The sequence below is a fragment of the Heterocephalus glaber genome, unplaced genomic scaffold, assembly GCF_053883595.1.
Source record: "Heterocephalus glaber isolate CG9 unplaced genomic scaffold, H.glaber_assembly_v1.0 deba00001509, whole genome shotgun sequence".
Classification (NCBI taxonomy): domain Eukaryota; kingdom Metazoa; phylum Chordata; class Mammalia; order Rodentia; family Bathyergidae; genus Heterocephalus; species Heterocephalus glaber.
The window spans coordinates 1,969,810-1,984,963 of NW_028258325.1; the positions used below are offsets into that span (position 1 = coordinate 1,969,810).

Consider the following 15,154-nt stretch of genomic DNA (forward strand, 5'->3'; position numbering starts at 1 on the left):
GGTGTATGATCTTCTTGATGACCCTCTGTATTCTGTTTGCCAGTATCTTGTTGAGGATTTTTGCATCTATGTTCATTAGGGAGATTGGTCTGTAGTTCTCTTTTTGGGTTGGGTCTTTCCCTGGCTTTGGAATTAATGAATTTGGAATGAATTTGGAAGCCTTGCTTCCCTTTCAATTTCCTTGATGAGTTTAAAGAGTAATGGCGTTAGTTCTTCTTTAAATGTCTTGTAAAATTCAGCAGTGAAGCCATCAGGACCTGGGCTTTTCTTTGTTGGTAAATATTTTATTACATTTTCAATTTCACTCATTGTAATTGGGGTGTTTAGAATTTCTATAGCTTCTTCATTTAACTTTGGCAATTCATATGTATCTAGGAATCTGCCCATTTCTTCTGTGTTTTCCATTTTATTGGAGTAGAGGTTCTCGAAGTAGATATTAATGATCCTCTGGATTTCTGTTGGATCTGTTCTGACTTCACCTTTTTCATTCTTAATTGCATGTATTTGTGCCTTTTCTTTCTTTTTTTTTCTTTCTTTTTTTTTTGATAAGGTTGGCTAAAGGTATATTGATTTTATTTATTCTTTCAAAAAACCAACTCTTTGATTCATTGATTTTTTTGTATTGTTCTCTTAGTCTCCGTTGCATTGATATCTGCCCTAATCTTTATAATTTCCTCTCTTGTACGAGCTTTGGATTCGTTATGCTCTTCTTTTTCTAGGAGCTTGAGGTTCTGCATTAGGTTATTTATCTGAGTTTTCTCAATATGGTCATTGACTGCTATGAATTTCCTGCGTAGAACTGCTTTCATTGTGTCCTATAGATTCCTGTATGTTGTACTGGCATTTTCATTTATTTGTAGAAACTGTTTAATTTCTTCTTTAATTACTTCTGTGACCCATTGGTTGTTCAAGAGGGTGTTATTCAGTTTCCATGTGTTTGTTGGGGTTTTGGGGTTTCTTATGTTATTGATCTCAAATTTTATTGCACTATGGTCTGATAATATACAGGGGGTAACTTCAATTCTTTTACATTGACTTAAACATGTCCTATGAGCTAGCATGTGGTCTATTCTGGAGAATGACCTGTGTACAGTCGAAAAGAATGTGTACTCTGATTTTGTGGGGTGGAACACTCTGTAAACATCTATTAAGTCCATTTGTTCAATGGCTTGGTTCAGTTTTAGAATTTCCTTGTTAACTTTTTGTCTAGATGATCTATCTATTTGTGATAGTGGGGAATTGAGGTCCCCTACTACAATTGTGTTAGTGTTTATTTGGTTTTTCATGTCTATTAATATTTGTTTTGTATAGTTGGGGGCATTCGTATTTGGTGCATATATATTTAGGATTGTCATCTCTTCCTCTTGGATTGTTCCCTTCACAAGGATGTAGCGGCCTTCTTTGTCTCTCTTAATTAGTTTTGGTTTGAAATCTACTTTGTCTGCAAATAAAATTGCTACCCCTGCTTTCTTCTGGGTTCCTGTGGCGTGGAGAACTGTTTTCCATCCTTTTACTTTCAGTCTGTGAGTTTCTTTTTGAGTTAGGTGTGTTTCTTGTATATAGCATATTGTTGCATTTTCCTTTTTAATCCATTCTGCCAGTCTATTTCTTTTGATTGGTGAATTGACATTAACATTGAGGATTTTAATTGATAGATATTGATTTATCTTTGTCATGCTGTTTTACTTTTGTTGGCTCTTTTATTTCTTACTTTTTCCCCCTTTCCCATTAGTGTCTTACCTTGTCTGGTGGCTTCCCTGTATTGGGCCTCATAGAGTTGTGGCCTTCATTGCTTTTTTCTAGGATATTGTTTAGAATTGCTTGTAGTGCTGGTTTGGTATTCATGAAATTTCTCAGGTGTTCTTTGTCGTGGAAGTATCTAATTTCCCCATTGATTTTGAAAGGTAATTTTTCAGGATACAACAGTCTAGGTTGGAAGTTATTTTCTTTTAGGGCTTGAAATACTTCACTCCAGACTCTCCTTGATTTGAGGGTTTGTGTTGAGAAGTCTGCTGTGATTCTGATGGGCTTTCCTTTGTAGGTGATTTGTTTCTTTTCTCTAACTGCTTGTAGGATTTTGTTTTTCTGTTGGGTTCTGGGATCTTGACTATTATATGTCTAGATGTAGATTTTTTTTTTATCATGGCTAGTTCAAGTTCTATATGCCACTTATGTATGTCCAATTCTTTACCTCTGTCTGGGAAGTTTTCCACTATTACTTCTGTGAACAATTTTTTTATGTCAATTGTGCTTTCTCCTGTTTTTTCATGGACTCCTATCAGTCTTATGTTATTCTTCTTTGGATCGTCTAGCAACTGTTGGATTGATTTCTCGTGGTCCCTTACTATTTTTAAGAAATCTCTATTTTCATGGTCTCTAACCACGATTCTGTCTTCTATGTCTGATATTCTATCTTCAGATTCCCTTAATCGGCTGTGGATACTTTCAATGGACTTTTTGATCTCCTGAATATCTGTTTGAGTCTGTTTCATGGATTCCATTTCTTTCTTATGTTGGGCGATCATAGTTTCCATTTCTTTCTTATGCTGGGTATTCATGGCTTCCAGCATGTTTCTGAGCTCATCTATTTTTTTATCTGTTTCTGTTCTAGATCCTCTAATCATGTCTTTCACTCTGCTCACCATCTCTGTAGATATCTGGGAGATTATTTCCGCTTTGAATTTTTCTAGAGCCTCATTCATCTGTTTTGTTACTTCCTGTGCTATCAGTTCAGGGTATCCAGGTGGTTGGTTATGGGACTTTTCCATCTCATTTCCCCCAGGATTTACTCTTGGTGGGGTGGAAGTCTGAGTTTGTACCTTGCTTCAATGTCTTCTCATTTTTGTTTTTGGTACTGACCTTGGTTTAACTTCTGGGTTGATAGTTTGAAATTGCTCATTGTAAGTATCTTTGTTGCTTGTAATCAGAACCCTTATGGAATGATGGCTTCTCAGAGGTGTCTTCCAGATATAGCCGGTCTTTAAGTTTTGAGTCTCTAATGACTGTAAGGCTATCTCACTTTCCTTATACTAGGAAGGTTCATTGATTAGATCAATACCAACACCTTAGCCCAAGTGATACAGTCAGCAACACCATTGCATCAAGTACATCTTTCAAAATGACATTTTGTGGTAGTTATTAATCTATCACCTTTAGCTATGTGACTTAAATCAAGATTGAGGACCAACCCAACATATAGTGAATAAACTCTTCAGTATAACAAGTTTACCCTTTGGGATGGGGAGTTAGAAGGGGTTGGGGAGGGAGGGACAGATGAGAAGAAGGATAGGGGAAGGTTAGCAGTGTGGTCAGAGGACACAGGTGAGAAGGAGAAAGAGAATAATAGGAAAATAAAGAAGAGCTCTGAATGAGGACCAGAACAGGGACAAAAAGGGAAGATGAGCAATGTGGGAGAGCAAGAGAGTGAGTGTAAGAGAGAAAGGAAAGAGAAAAGAAAGAAGAAAAGAAAAGAAAAAAGGAGAGAAAAACAAATATTTGCAAAGAGTAGGAAAAAAATTAAAGATAAGAGGAGCAAAAGAAAAGAAAAGAGAAAAAAACCAAACTACTAATACTAATTTTGGGAATAAAAGAACAATGAAGATGAAGGGCCTCCTTCAGGGTATGTCTCTGCTGTCACAATAGACAACGTGGGCAGCAGTGTGCAGATATAAGTCAATGAGTCTCAGCAAGCTAGTCGCAGACCCATAAGATTCAGGCAGATTTCTGGCTGCAAGTCCCAAGTTGGGCTCCCTGTCCTCCTGCAGGGTTGAACTCTGCAGAATTGTATTGTAGGTTCCAGCTGCCCTTCCCCTGAAGATAGACCCGGTCCTGATGGGAGGTGAAGATGACTCCAACTTACCCAGTACTGTGGTCTGGTGGTCTGGTGGCCTCTCCGTCTTTGTAGTGTGGAACCAGGTGGCTGTACAGAGAAGAGGCCAGAGGAGCAGTGGGGGAACAGAGGAGCTGGGGGGCGGGTGTCCAGTGGATTGCTGCCATGCGTGACCTCGGTAGGGTGTCTGCAGCTGCCAATCTTGAGGTGGGTCGACACCTTCTCTAAAAGGCTTATTCTCACCAGTTCATAGCATTCTGATCAAGCTCTGTTTCTATTCAGTTTGATACATGTGGCTGAGTGTGTGTTACACACAGATGGTCTGGTGGGCTGTGGGAATGTAAAAACAAGTACAGCAGGGCCGGGGATTTAGCTCAGTGGGTCTGCTGCCCGCCTTCCAAGCACAAGGACCTGAGTTTAGTCCCCGGTACCGAAAAAACAACAACAAAAAAAACCAAGTACAGCCCGTACGTAAGGAGCTCAGAGATCAACATTAGGCCTAAGCTCTGAAGACAGTGAAGGAAGAAAAGCAGAATTTGGTGGGTGCTACGAACAAGACAGAAACAAGGGATTAAAGATTTTCAGGATGAAATCTGGTCGTGCTGAAGGCGGTGTCCAGGCAAGGGGCAGTGTGTGTTGTGAGCAGGAGCAGTAGCTTTGGAGTCCGCTTCCTGTGACGAGCCTCAGTCCACCAGGGAGAGAACTTCTGTACCGTGAGATATGCAGACCAAGTGTTGAGTGCACGTCCCAGCCCTCACAACTGGTGTAGGCGGAAGTAGCTGGTCCCTGAGGAGCAGGTTCACATCCAACCAACAGAGTGGAGGCCAGCAGCTCGGAGAGAAGGGGAGGGCAGGGGAGGGGATCCCTTAGGGCCGGGCGTGCACCTGGGCCAGGCACAGTGTGTACCGAGGGTAGGGCTTGCCCTGGTGCCCTCTTCACATCCTGTCACCGGGCCTGTGTGCCACCCACACACCTGCAGAAGGAATGAGCCAGGTGTGATGTAAGGCTGGGGTGTTAGCTTCGGGCAGTGCAGAGAGGCGAGAAGAGGAAAGAGAAGTGTGGCTCCGCAGTAAGTGGCAGCAGGCAGGCCAGTGTCCAGTCACAGTCCCGTGCTGCCTGGTCAGGCCACATCTTGGTGCACGTGGGCTGCTGCAGCAGAATCACCAGAAACGTCAGGCTCACAGTCTGGAGGCCAGGTGCTGGCAGGCCCAGTATCTGGTGAGCCTCGAGTTCTGGCTCGTGGCTTTTGCTTTCTCACTGTGGCCTCCGTGGTGATGGGACAAGCAAGCTCCCTCAGACCTCGGATAAGGAATGAATCCCATTTACGAGGGCTTCATCCTTATGCCCTGTTCACCTCCTAAAGTCCCCACCTGTTAATACTGTGGCATTGAGGATCAAGTTTCAACATGTGGCTCTTGAGACCATGCTAGCCCTCAGCTGGGGGTTTTGACAGCACACTTAACACTGGAGTCTGAGATGAGGAGCAGCATTTAGCATTACACTTAATTTTCAGATCTGTTTTAGATTTACAAAGCATGCACAGAATGAATGCAATGAGCACTTGTTATTGAGCGCCCGCTCTTCTGAGGTGCTGGGGACACAGCAGCAGGTGTGAGAACCCCACAGACCCTGCCTCGGGAAGCTTCGAACGGAGTAGGTGGAGGCTGGCAACACGAAGTTACCCAAAGGATTGTTTGCATCAGCTGTGACAAGTGTCACACGGGCGCGTGGAGGGTGTTTGTAGTTGTCCTTAGGGAGGAGGGGAGCCGGATCCAGTGCAGGGCAGGGGGCTCAGGACTCTGCCAGGCAGAGCTCTGTAGACACGGCCGGGGGGCAGGCACGGCAGAGCCCAGGAAGGCAGAGAGCTCAGAGACTGAGGGTGGGGACAGACAGGAGTGCAGCCTCACCCAAGCGGAACCAGACTGCCTTCCGGGCTTTGGGACTCTGGCTTATTTTCAGAAAAGCCATGGGAACTGGACATCTGCCTTGGCCTGGACCAGCAGGTTCCTCTGTAAGGGGCCAGATGGCCCAAAGATCACTGGGCATCACAGGTCCCCATGACAACCTCAGTGCTGCTGGTGTGGTGCCCAGTGGCCCCAGCAGGGGTAACCATGCCCTGGCTGTGTGACAATAAAGCCTTACTTTGAAAGCAGGCAGCTGGGGGCATGTGGCCCTGGGCTCTAGTTTCCTAGCCCTGTCTTGGCTGTATGTGGAGTTCCAGACCTTTAGTCTGTTGCTTTGCTGTACATCCACAGAGTCTTGCTACATTGCCCAGGCTGGCCCTGAGGTCCTGGGCTGTAGCAATCCTGTGCCTCCGCCTCCTGAGTAGCTGTGATTACAGGCATGTGCCACTACCCCCAGCAGTGTGACCTTTTTTGATTGGTAACTGTGATAATTGTAATTAAGGAGCAAGGCTTATTTGAATTTGTGTCAATTATAAATATGTTTGTAAGGAATATTTTGGAGATGCTTTCTATTTTAAGAATATACAATTTCTAGAAAGAATTTTATTAAATTTAGCCAGGTGTGGTGCTGAATTCCTGTAATACCAGCACTTGGGAGGCTGAGGCAGGAGGATTGCCACAAGTTTGAGGCCAGTCTGGGCTACATAGGGAGTTCAAGGGCAGCCTGGACTATCTGAGACCCTGTCTCAAAAAACAACAAAAAATAATTTTACTAAGTTTTTGACTTGCCTGAGGCCTTTAGAGATCTGTTTAATGAATAGATTAAAAATGGTTTCTAATTATAAATACTGGGGGGCCCAGGATTTAGCTCAGTGGTTTCGCCACCTGCTGTGCAAGCACAAGGACCAGAGTTCAATCCCTGGTACCAAAAAAATAAATAAATAAATACTGTATAACAGCTTACAGTGGTATCTTTGAAGTCCTCCGTAGTTTCTGTTTCCTTTCAAAAATCTTCTAATTTTACATAATTAAATTTTTTTACTTAAGGGTCTATCTTGGCCAAACCCTTATTTATTGAGAGCTCAAAGGCAAAACTGGAGTCCTGCCTTTTGTGAAGCAGTGAGCAGTCGGACTGTAAAGCCTGGCAGTTGGGCTGACCTCTGAACCAGATGCGTGGCAGTGTCTGTCACTGCAGGAGGCCTCTACCCCAGCCTGTGGTCATCCTGCGGGCGGCTTGGGCCTTCTTCTGTACCCTGACGCTGACTCTGTTCCTGCCTCATGTAGTTGCTCACCAAGAATCCGAGCGAACGGCTGGCCTGCAAGGGCGATGGTGCGGCTGGGGTGAAGAAGCACCCCGTGTTCAAGGGCATTAACTTCCGAAGGCTGGAGGCAAATGTGCTGGAGCCCCCTTTCCGTCCTGATGTGAGTACACTGCCCTGAGTTGCTGGGTCCCCAGAAACAGACTGCTGGTTGAAGCAGATACAGCTCCATCACTGCTGCTGTTCCCTCTGTCCCTGTCACCGTCCTAGAGCTCTGTGGCTCCAGGGTGCAGGTCTGCTGCCAGCTGTTTCTGCCCTTCCCAGAGACCCATGCACCTCCATGGCGCCCAAGGCCATTCAGGGCTGCGTGTGCCAGTGCCATCCTGCCCACCCCAGTGCCGCCCTCCTACATAGCGTGCGTCACCTTTGGTAGTCTGCATGCTGGGTGCCTCCTTGTGACCTTGCTGTCAGGACCAAGTGAGCGCTCGGCACAGAGCCTGGCCTTGTCAGTTCCTGGTGGGAATCAGGTGCATATTAAATGGTGAGCAAGTGAATGAATGAACACAGTCTAGACTCCATCCTGAACAGGCTGCGACACTTGTATTCTAGAGCAGTGACAGCGAACCTTTTATAGAGGAGTGGCCAAACTGCAGCCCTAAACCCACTTGGTTATCACAAAGTGCCAGCACTGCAATTAAACCTGAATACTGATGTTTTAGTTTAGAAAAACAACTCATACATGAAAAGAAAAACACAATAACAGAGCTTTCAGTGGTACCTACAGCCCACTGTGGCATGAGTGCCATAGGTTCGCCAGCACTGCTCTGGACATTTGAAGATAAGGGAATTTTGCTGCGTTGATGGAGTTAAGGTAAATGTACCATGAAGATATTGTCAGCTGTAGGACTTGCTACGTTTACTTCATATAGTAAGTCCCCGATTTGTGAACAAGTTCCATTCTGGGAGAGTTGTTTGTAAGTGGGATTCATTCATAAGCCAGCAGTGAGTCTTATATAGTATACCTGTAAAAGTTTGTAACTCGAATGTTTGGAAGTCGGTGACTTAACTGTGCACATGTGCCAAAATAGTAACTGTTTCCTACTCATTTGGTGAGTGCCTGCTACCTGCCAGGCCCCGCTCTTAAGAATTAAGGCCACAGGGTTTTTTTTTTTTTATAAAATGGAGTACTACTCAGCCATAAAGAATGAGAAACTAGAGACATTTATAGCTAAATGGATGCATATTGAGGCCATACTCTTAAGTGAAATAAATAGGGCACACCTGTGTAAATACCTAATAGTTTCTCTAGTGTGAGAAACTGAAAGTGTAAATAAGGATTAAAATGATTAAAACGAATAATGGATAATTTGAAATAGGAATAAAAGGTCCAAAGGGGTAGGGGACGTGCGAGGGGAAGGGGAAAGGAAAGAAGGGAAAGGAAAATTTATGAGAAAATAAAACAAATGGAAACAAAGTCTATGTAAATAGGGAAGGGTGGAGGGGGTGAAGGGAGGACAGGGAATGGGGAAAAAATAAGAACCAAGATACATCATGTACAGATACAAGCACCCAGTGATAAATGTAAACGTACTGTTTACCTAAAATGTGCCAATAAAAGAATTTAAGGAAAAAAAAAAAAAAAAAAGGCCACAGGGAGAGCGAGACAGGCCAGGCCTCTGTTCCTGGGAGCCCATCCTGCCACAGAGACAGGCGGTAGGAGACTGGCAGCGCAACAGGACGTGCCGTCTCAGGCAGGGAGGACTGGGCAGGGACGTCAGAGGGAGCGTGTGACCCGAGATGGGGCTGCCTGGGGTTGGGAGCAGGGGAGGCAGTCTCTGAGGCGGGGCATTTCCACAGTCCTGAGGAGAGGGGGAGCATGCGGGGCAGGGCACAGGCCCATCCCTGACTCTGGCAGTGTCTGTGTCCCCACAGTACCAGCCTAGGGGAGCTGGTTCCCAGAGCCCAGTGAGGTCACAGCTGAGGTATCCGGGGCAGGCCCTGCTGGTGTGGGGTGGTGTGGAGCTTGGGCCAGGGCCACTCTCAGGTCTCAGGGCGCCCTCACTGGGCCCTGCCTCCCCACCCTGCGGGCTGAGTGAATGGACAGCAGCTGCCATGCCGCCTGTGCCCACAGGGCCACTGCTTTGCCCCTGGCACTTGACGTTTGCATGACTTCTGGCGAGCAGGGAACTGTCTTCTCACAACACCGCAGGCTGCCTCCTTCCTGTGGGACTGGGCCCGAAGCTGCCAAGCTCTGCGCTCCGCATTCTCAGCTGGGTGTGAGCTGCCGCTCTGGCAGGAGGGGAGGCCCAGGCCTGGCGCCCCTGCCTGCACGGCTGGCCCCTTGCACCCGAGGACGGCAGGGCCGGGATGGGGTCCCAGGGAAAGGCTGTGCAGCCTGTGGAGCCGAGCAGGAGGGGAGGGTACTGGGGGCATTAGTGAGCTGGCAGGGTTGCAGGCACATCGCCACTTTGCCAGTCAGGAAGCAGGTGCTTTGGAGGGGGGCACGGGCCACTCCTGGGTGCCATGGCTGACGGTCGCCATGCCTCTGCAGCCCTCTGGGGCTGCCCCGTCCCACCCTTCTCCATCCTGGGCCCTGCAACACCCTCTTTCCACTGAAAGAGAGAAGGGGCTCTCAGGAGGAGTGCGTGTGCATGTGCGAGTGTGTTGAGAAGGGGGCATTTCCAGAAAGACCTCAGGAACTGCCAGGTCAGAGGATTCACCTTGTGTGAATTAGGAAAATGCTGCAAAAGAGGGAGGTGACAGTGAATGGAGAGGGGGAATGGCAGCGTCACTCGTGGATTTTGTAGCTGACAGTTAGCTAGCTGTCTCGTAAGTTGTGCCTCTCTGTTCTTGATATGCAGCCAAATGCTGTCTATTGTAAGGACGTCTTGGACATCAGGCGGTTCTCCGTGGTGAAGGGTGTCTACCTGGACACCACAGACGAGAGCTTCTATGCTCAGTTTGCAACAGGGTGTGTCCCCATCCCCTGGCAGAAAGAGGTACAAGCCATGCCCAGCAAAGTGGGTTTGTGCTAGGTTTGTGCTAGTTCCAGCACTGATGAAAGTGTGTGTTGGGCCAGGGATTTAGCTCAGTGGTTTCACTGCCTGCTCTGCAACCACAAGGACCGGAGTTCGATCCCTGGTACCATAAAAGTATGTGTTGTGTGCATTTGGGAGGCAATTTATGCAAGACTTGTTTTGTTTTGGTGTTTTTGAGACAAGGTCTCAACATATAGTTTGGGCTGGCCTTGAACTCAGTGTGTAGCCCAGGCTGGCCTTGAACTTGCAGTGATCCTCCTGCCCCGCCTCCTGAGTGCTGGGGTTGTAGGCGTGTGCCATCACGCCTGACTTGTGCACGACTTTTGACCCCAGGCCGAGACCACGGGCAAGCCCAGCAAGACCATACCAACCACTGCCAGAGCACGGCAGCCGCTCTGTTCTTGGTTACAGGAAGGGGACAGGGGTGGCCATTTGGTGCCAGAGGGGCTCACCACCCCCTGGGGCCCCCCTCCCTCAGCAGCTGCTTTGGGGAACCCTTGGGGGGAGGAAGCACAGTACTGACCCAAAGAAGAGGTCAGGAAGCAGCACAGAGGGGCTGCGGGGAGGGGACTGGAGCGCTGTGTTCTCGGCAGTGCCCACCCGGGCCCGGCCTGGCTGGGAGCAGAGGGCACTGGAGACCCCCGCTTGCCATCGCCACGGATCCTCTGCCCTCTGTGCAGATGATCGAGACTGAGTGTTTCAAGGACGTGAATGACCGTGAAAATGAGCGTCTGGAGGAGAAGTTACATGCCCCACCTCCAAGGCCGAAGAGGAACCTCTTCTACAAGTTCTTCAGAAGAATGGTAAGAAAATGATTCTTAAAAATACAGGGCCTGGGGCTGGGGGTTTAGCTCAGTGGTTTCACTGCTACACCCGAGTTCGATCCCCCGTACCAAAAAATAAAAAATAAAAATAAAAATAAAAATACAGTGTGTCAAAATGTTTGCTGAAGTAAAAGCAAACTTTCAGTTCTGCTGATGGCTCCTATGGTGCAGGAGCCATGCGGTGGTCTTGAAGTTCGGGATGCCACAGGCGGGGACCGTGGGGACCCACGGAGGGGAGTGCTGTGCCAGCTCTGAAGTGGGTGTCTGACCCCACTGCAGGGCCCCAGAGCCAGGCTTGGAAATGAGCATTCTGTGGGACCACCACACGCAGCGCGGAGTTTAGATCCTCCAGGCTGTGGTTGCTGTGGTTGCTGTGGTTGCTGTGGCTGCCGTCCCCTCCGCACTTGCACCGGGAGAGCAGGTTCCCTCCAGGCAGGCATGTTGGAGGGGTGCTGGGCTATATCCCCAGCCCCTCTCATTTTAAAATTTTGAGCCAGCGTCTCACTCGCCAAGATTGGCCTAAAACTTGCAATCCTCCTGCCTCAGCCTCCTGCCTGAGTGCTGAGATTACAGACATGCATCACCACACCGGGATCTGAGCACCAAATTTAGAAAAATGTTTTCCCCCAGTAAAACTTTTCTCCTTAGGTGAGTGGACTCTCCTGTTCTGTACCTGTCCCTTTTTGAGGGGTTTATTCAGAGGTCATTCACCAGCATCCCTCTGTCTTTTTTCAGTACACAGAACACACCTTACATGGTAAGCCATCTCCTAAAGTGGGGCTGCCTAACATTTCCTCTGAGGCCTCGGGGCTGGTCATGAACTTGCCAAATGGGCCTCCCTACCTTCCAAAGTGCAGCAAGTCCTGTTCGGAACCTCCCTGGGCTGGAGCAATGGTGTTGGCACCAGGAGAAGCTGCAGGTGGTGGAAGGAGCAGCTCTGTGGTGCAAGGCCAGCGAGCCCATCCCTCTGTCGGCAGCCAGCGCCATGTGCATCTGAGCTTCGTGCAGCAGAATGGGAGGAGGTGGGCTTCGTGTGTGAAGGGTGTCCGTTCCACTCCCGAGGTCGGTGAGGAGATGATGTTAAGGCCTTGCTGGCTTCTGGTTGGCACCCAGGAGTGTACGGTGCGCATGACGTCGTCCTGTGCCTTCAGGATGCCCAAGGTCCCCGGGGAAATAGATACCCTCCTGCCTCTGCCTGGCCACCGTATCCAGTACAATGGGAGCGCTATGGAATTAGTTATTATACTGTGTTTTTAAATTTGTGTTTTTGTTGTTATATTTTTTTCATTGTTCTTTTATAGTATTTTTGATTCAGGGTTGGTTGAATCCTTGTTTGCAAGTGGAAGTTGTAGTAGATTCGGAGAGCTGACTGTGCAGTTGAGGGAAGTTGAGGCAGCGTGTAGTGGGATGTGCTAAGATGTGGGGTACTGTGTGTTGCAGGGCTGCCTGAGGACCAGCTGCTGAGAGGAAGAGAGCCCACAGGACGCTGACCGTCACCTTGCAAACCTTGGAGCCTGCCCAGTGCCGAGGCAGAGCCGTGCCCGGTGTCCTAATAAATGCAGCCTGCAACTTGGTGGAAAGCGTGCCTCTGTGATTCTTCTACCTCAGTCCTGCATTGTCTCTTCACTAACACGGGCCTGAAGCAAAGGCCCAAGAATACAATGTGGTACCGGAAGCTCCTGGTCTGGATGCCTGTGTGCCAGGCCTGGAGTGCCATGGAGGTAGGGCATGTGGGCTTGGGGACGAAAGACAAGTCTGCACCCGCCGAGCAGTGCTGTGCGCCCATCTCAGCGACGCAGTGGTCAGGGAGAAAGGGAGACTGGCCAGGCCCTCCTTTCCGCAGGCCTCTCCCTCTGTCTCCCCATGGCCATGGGGCTACCCTTGCAAAGGCCCACATCTGCTCTCTGGCTGGTTCTGGTTTTCCCTGCACATAGCTACCTGCCCCTGGAAAGGGGCACCTTTCCATGGCTCTGCTGTCAGGGCTTGCCAGGCAGGTGAACTCTGGCAAGAGTTCTGACACAACTGATTGTGTCACTGTGCCTCTGATGGTGCCTGTGTCAGCCTCGTGCTGCTGGGCTCCGAGGCGGAAGGCAGTGCTGTGGACTGAGTAGCGATGGCGCCTAGCAACAGAGCTGTAGTCACCCCGGAGTAGTCCTTCCTCCTCCCTCCTTATTTTTCTCCCTTTCTCCTTTCCTTGCTTTTTGTTCTTTTTTGCTTAAGCTACTGCGTTGACTTTTTTCCACATGAAAAGGACTTCGCAGAGCCGCATGACAACCCTAGGTGGGAGACTAGTGGCTTTTTCACTGAGCTCATTCAGGCTGAGCTTTTTCTTTCTGCTTGTGAATGAGCACAGACACCCTGCTCCTGCTGAGCCTGGGTGCAGGTCCTCGAGCCCCTGCTGCATTGTCCTCAGTTCACTCTCATTCTGTCCCCTGTCCCCTGGAGGCTGAGCCCTGCGGTTCTCCCATCAGCTTCTGCTGTTCGTGTGCTTCCACCTGCTGCATGTCTTCAGGGCCCAGCTGAATGATAAGGCGCGGACAGACGAGGACAGAGCGGTTCTGATCTCGCTCTTCTAGTAAGGGGCCGCTGGGCTGGATCTGTTGCCCAGGGAAGGACCATCTGTCTACTTAGGTCTCGTCAGTGAACAGGGCTGCCCGCTGGGAGGGCCTGTCCTTCAGAAGCCCCCTGACTCTCCTCCTCCGAGGGCTGGAGCCCTCTCAGGAATTGAAGACATGGTCATAGCCATTGTAACATTCCTAGTTTAGCTACATGAGCCCCAGTCACTGAGGGGGAGAGGTGGTGAGTGCTGCGAAGGGAACACGATGCATCAGGGGTGCACAGAGGTGCCTGGACCCAGAGAAATGAAGCCAGGGCCTGGGAGTTGGGGCAGGCGATGCCAGCTCAGAGAGAGCTTCAGATGAGCAGCGCACACCCTGCATTTTCAAATCCTTGCTCAGGGCTGTGGTTCTTGTGAGTTGATAAAAGACCGCAGAACCTGTCAAACTCTCAGGACCGTATAGAAAACAGACAGCAGGCAAAGCAACCTCTGCCCTCGCATCCTACACCCTGAGGTGCCAAGAGCTAGGCACATGTCTGCCCACTGGGGCGGAGCTGGCCCTGGAGCAGGGACTTCAAGATAAAGGCTACTGCTTGGATGAGTAGGGGGGACACAAGGTTTTATTTTGTGAAGGTCCTGGGGTGCCTGCGCTCCTGGAGGCCACACACACAGGGAGGTCAGGAGGGAGATGGGCCCCCCTTGGGCCACAGCCCCTCCTGGGCCTAGGCTGTTAGCCTAGCAGGTCTCCTGTGGGAGTTGTAGCTGGTGAGTTCAGAGCAAGTGACATGTGTCCCAGGAGGTCACAGTGTGCTTGAGATGGATGGTCACTGTGGCATATCTGCACAATCCAGGTAGGGTTAGCAGGGCCAGCTAGGTAGGCTGTATCGGCCACCACCAGGGGATGATGGCTGGGTCACGCATGCTGAGCAGCCAGGGGACATGGAGAAGTGGACTCGTGTCCAGTGTGACTGAGCTCTGCTTTGGAGATGAGAACATGGCTGCTGAGGCAACATAAAATATAAAGTCACAGCATGCCTGTGATGGCTAGACCCCGCCTGTTCCGTTGGTGCTGGGACAGAAGGCGTGGCCACACAAGGCCCACTTGGCTGCCAGGACTCAGACTCCTGGGAGATGAAGTGGGCTTGGTGGGTGCACAGGAAGAGGGGCTCTCCTGAAATCACCTCTTCAGGGGTGCGGCCAGCAACTCTGAGGTGCCAGGCAGCCCTTGGGCTCAGAGTGAAGGGTGAAAGGTCATTGATGAAAGAACTGCACTTTCCTATATCCATAGCAAGGGTCTTGAACCAGGAGAGCCAAAGAGCCCCTTGTGAGATGGGCAAAACAAACTACAGTGGACCCTTGAGTTGTGACCTGCTTGACATAGGAACAGCATGGGTTATTCTTGGAATTTTAGTTTTAATTTACAAAGTCTTGGGCCAGGGATTTAGCTCAGTGGTGCCACTGCTTGCCTCGAAAGCGCAAGGACCCGAGTTAGATCCCCGGTACCAAAAAAACAAATCAAGCTAAGAGCAAGGAGCATAACTCAGACGTTAGATGTGTGGTAAACAAAGCCGCATATTTATGGTGGACTACCATATAGATGGCATATCTCCTGTGTATGTTCTGAAATAATTAGGCATAGGCCAGTGGGGTCCGTGGGACCTATCAGGGACCAGGCAGGGATCCAGGACACCCCTGCAGAGGGCCGTCACCCGGCCCTCTGTGTACTTACTGAGTAAAACTTCA

At 49.4% G+C, this 15,154-nt stretch overlaps 1 protein-coding gene across 1 annotated transcript in view; it reads left to right on the plus strand.

Annotated features, from left to right (window-relative positions):
* The window catches only part of Grk4 (G protein-coupled receptor kinase 4), a gene marked incomplete at its 5' end in the record, with an annotated part of 77,832 nt that extends 65,398 nt beyond the window's left edge, over positions 1–12,434 (plus strand). Inside the window, 6 exon segments of the mRNA XM_087187762.1 lie at positions 7,018–7,155; positions 9,854–9,991; positions 10,711–10,833; positions 11,590–11,611; positions 11,707–11,876; positions 12,295–12,434. Of these exon segments, the coding sequence (XP_087043888.1) occupies positions 7,018–7,155; positions 9,854–9,991; positions 10,711–10,833; positions 11,590–11,611; positions 11,707–11,876; positions 12,295–12,318 (615 nt within the window).
* Positions 12,435–15,154: the final 2,720 nt, after the last annotated feature.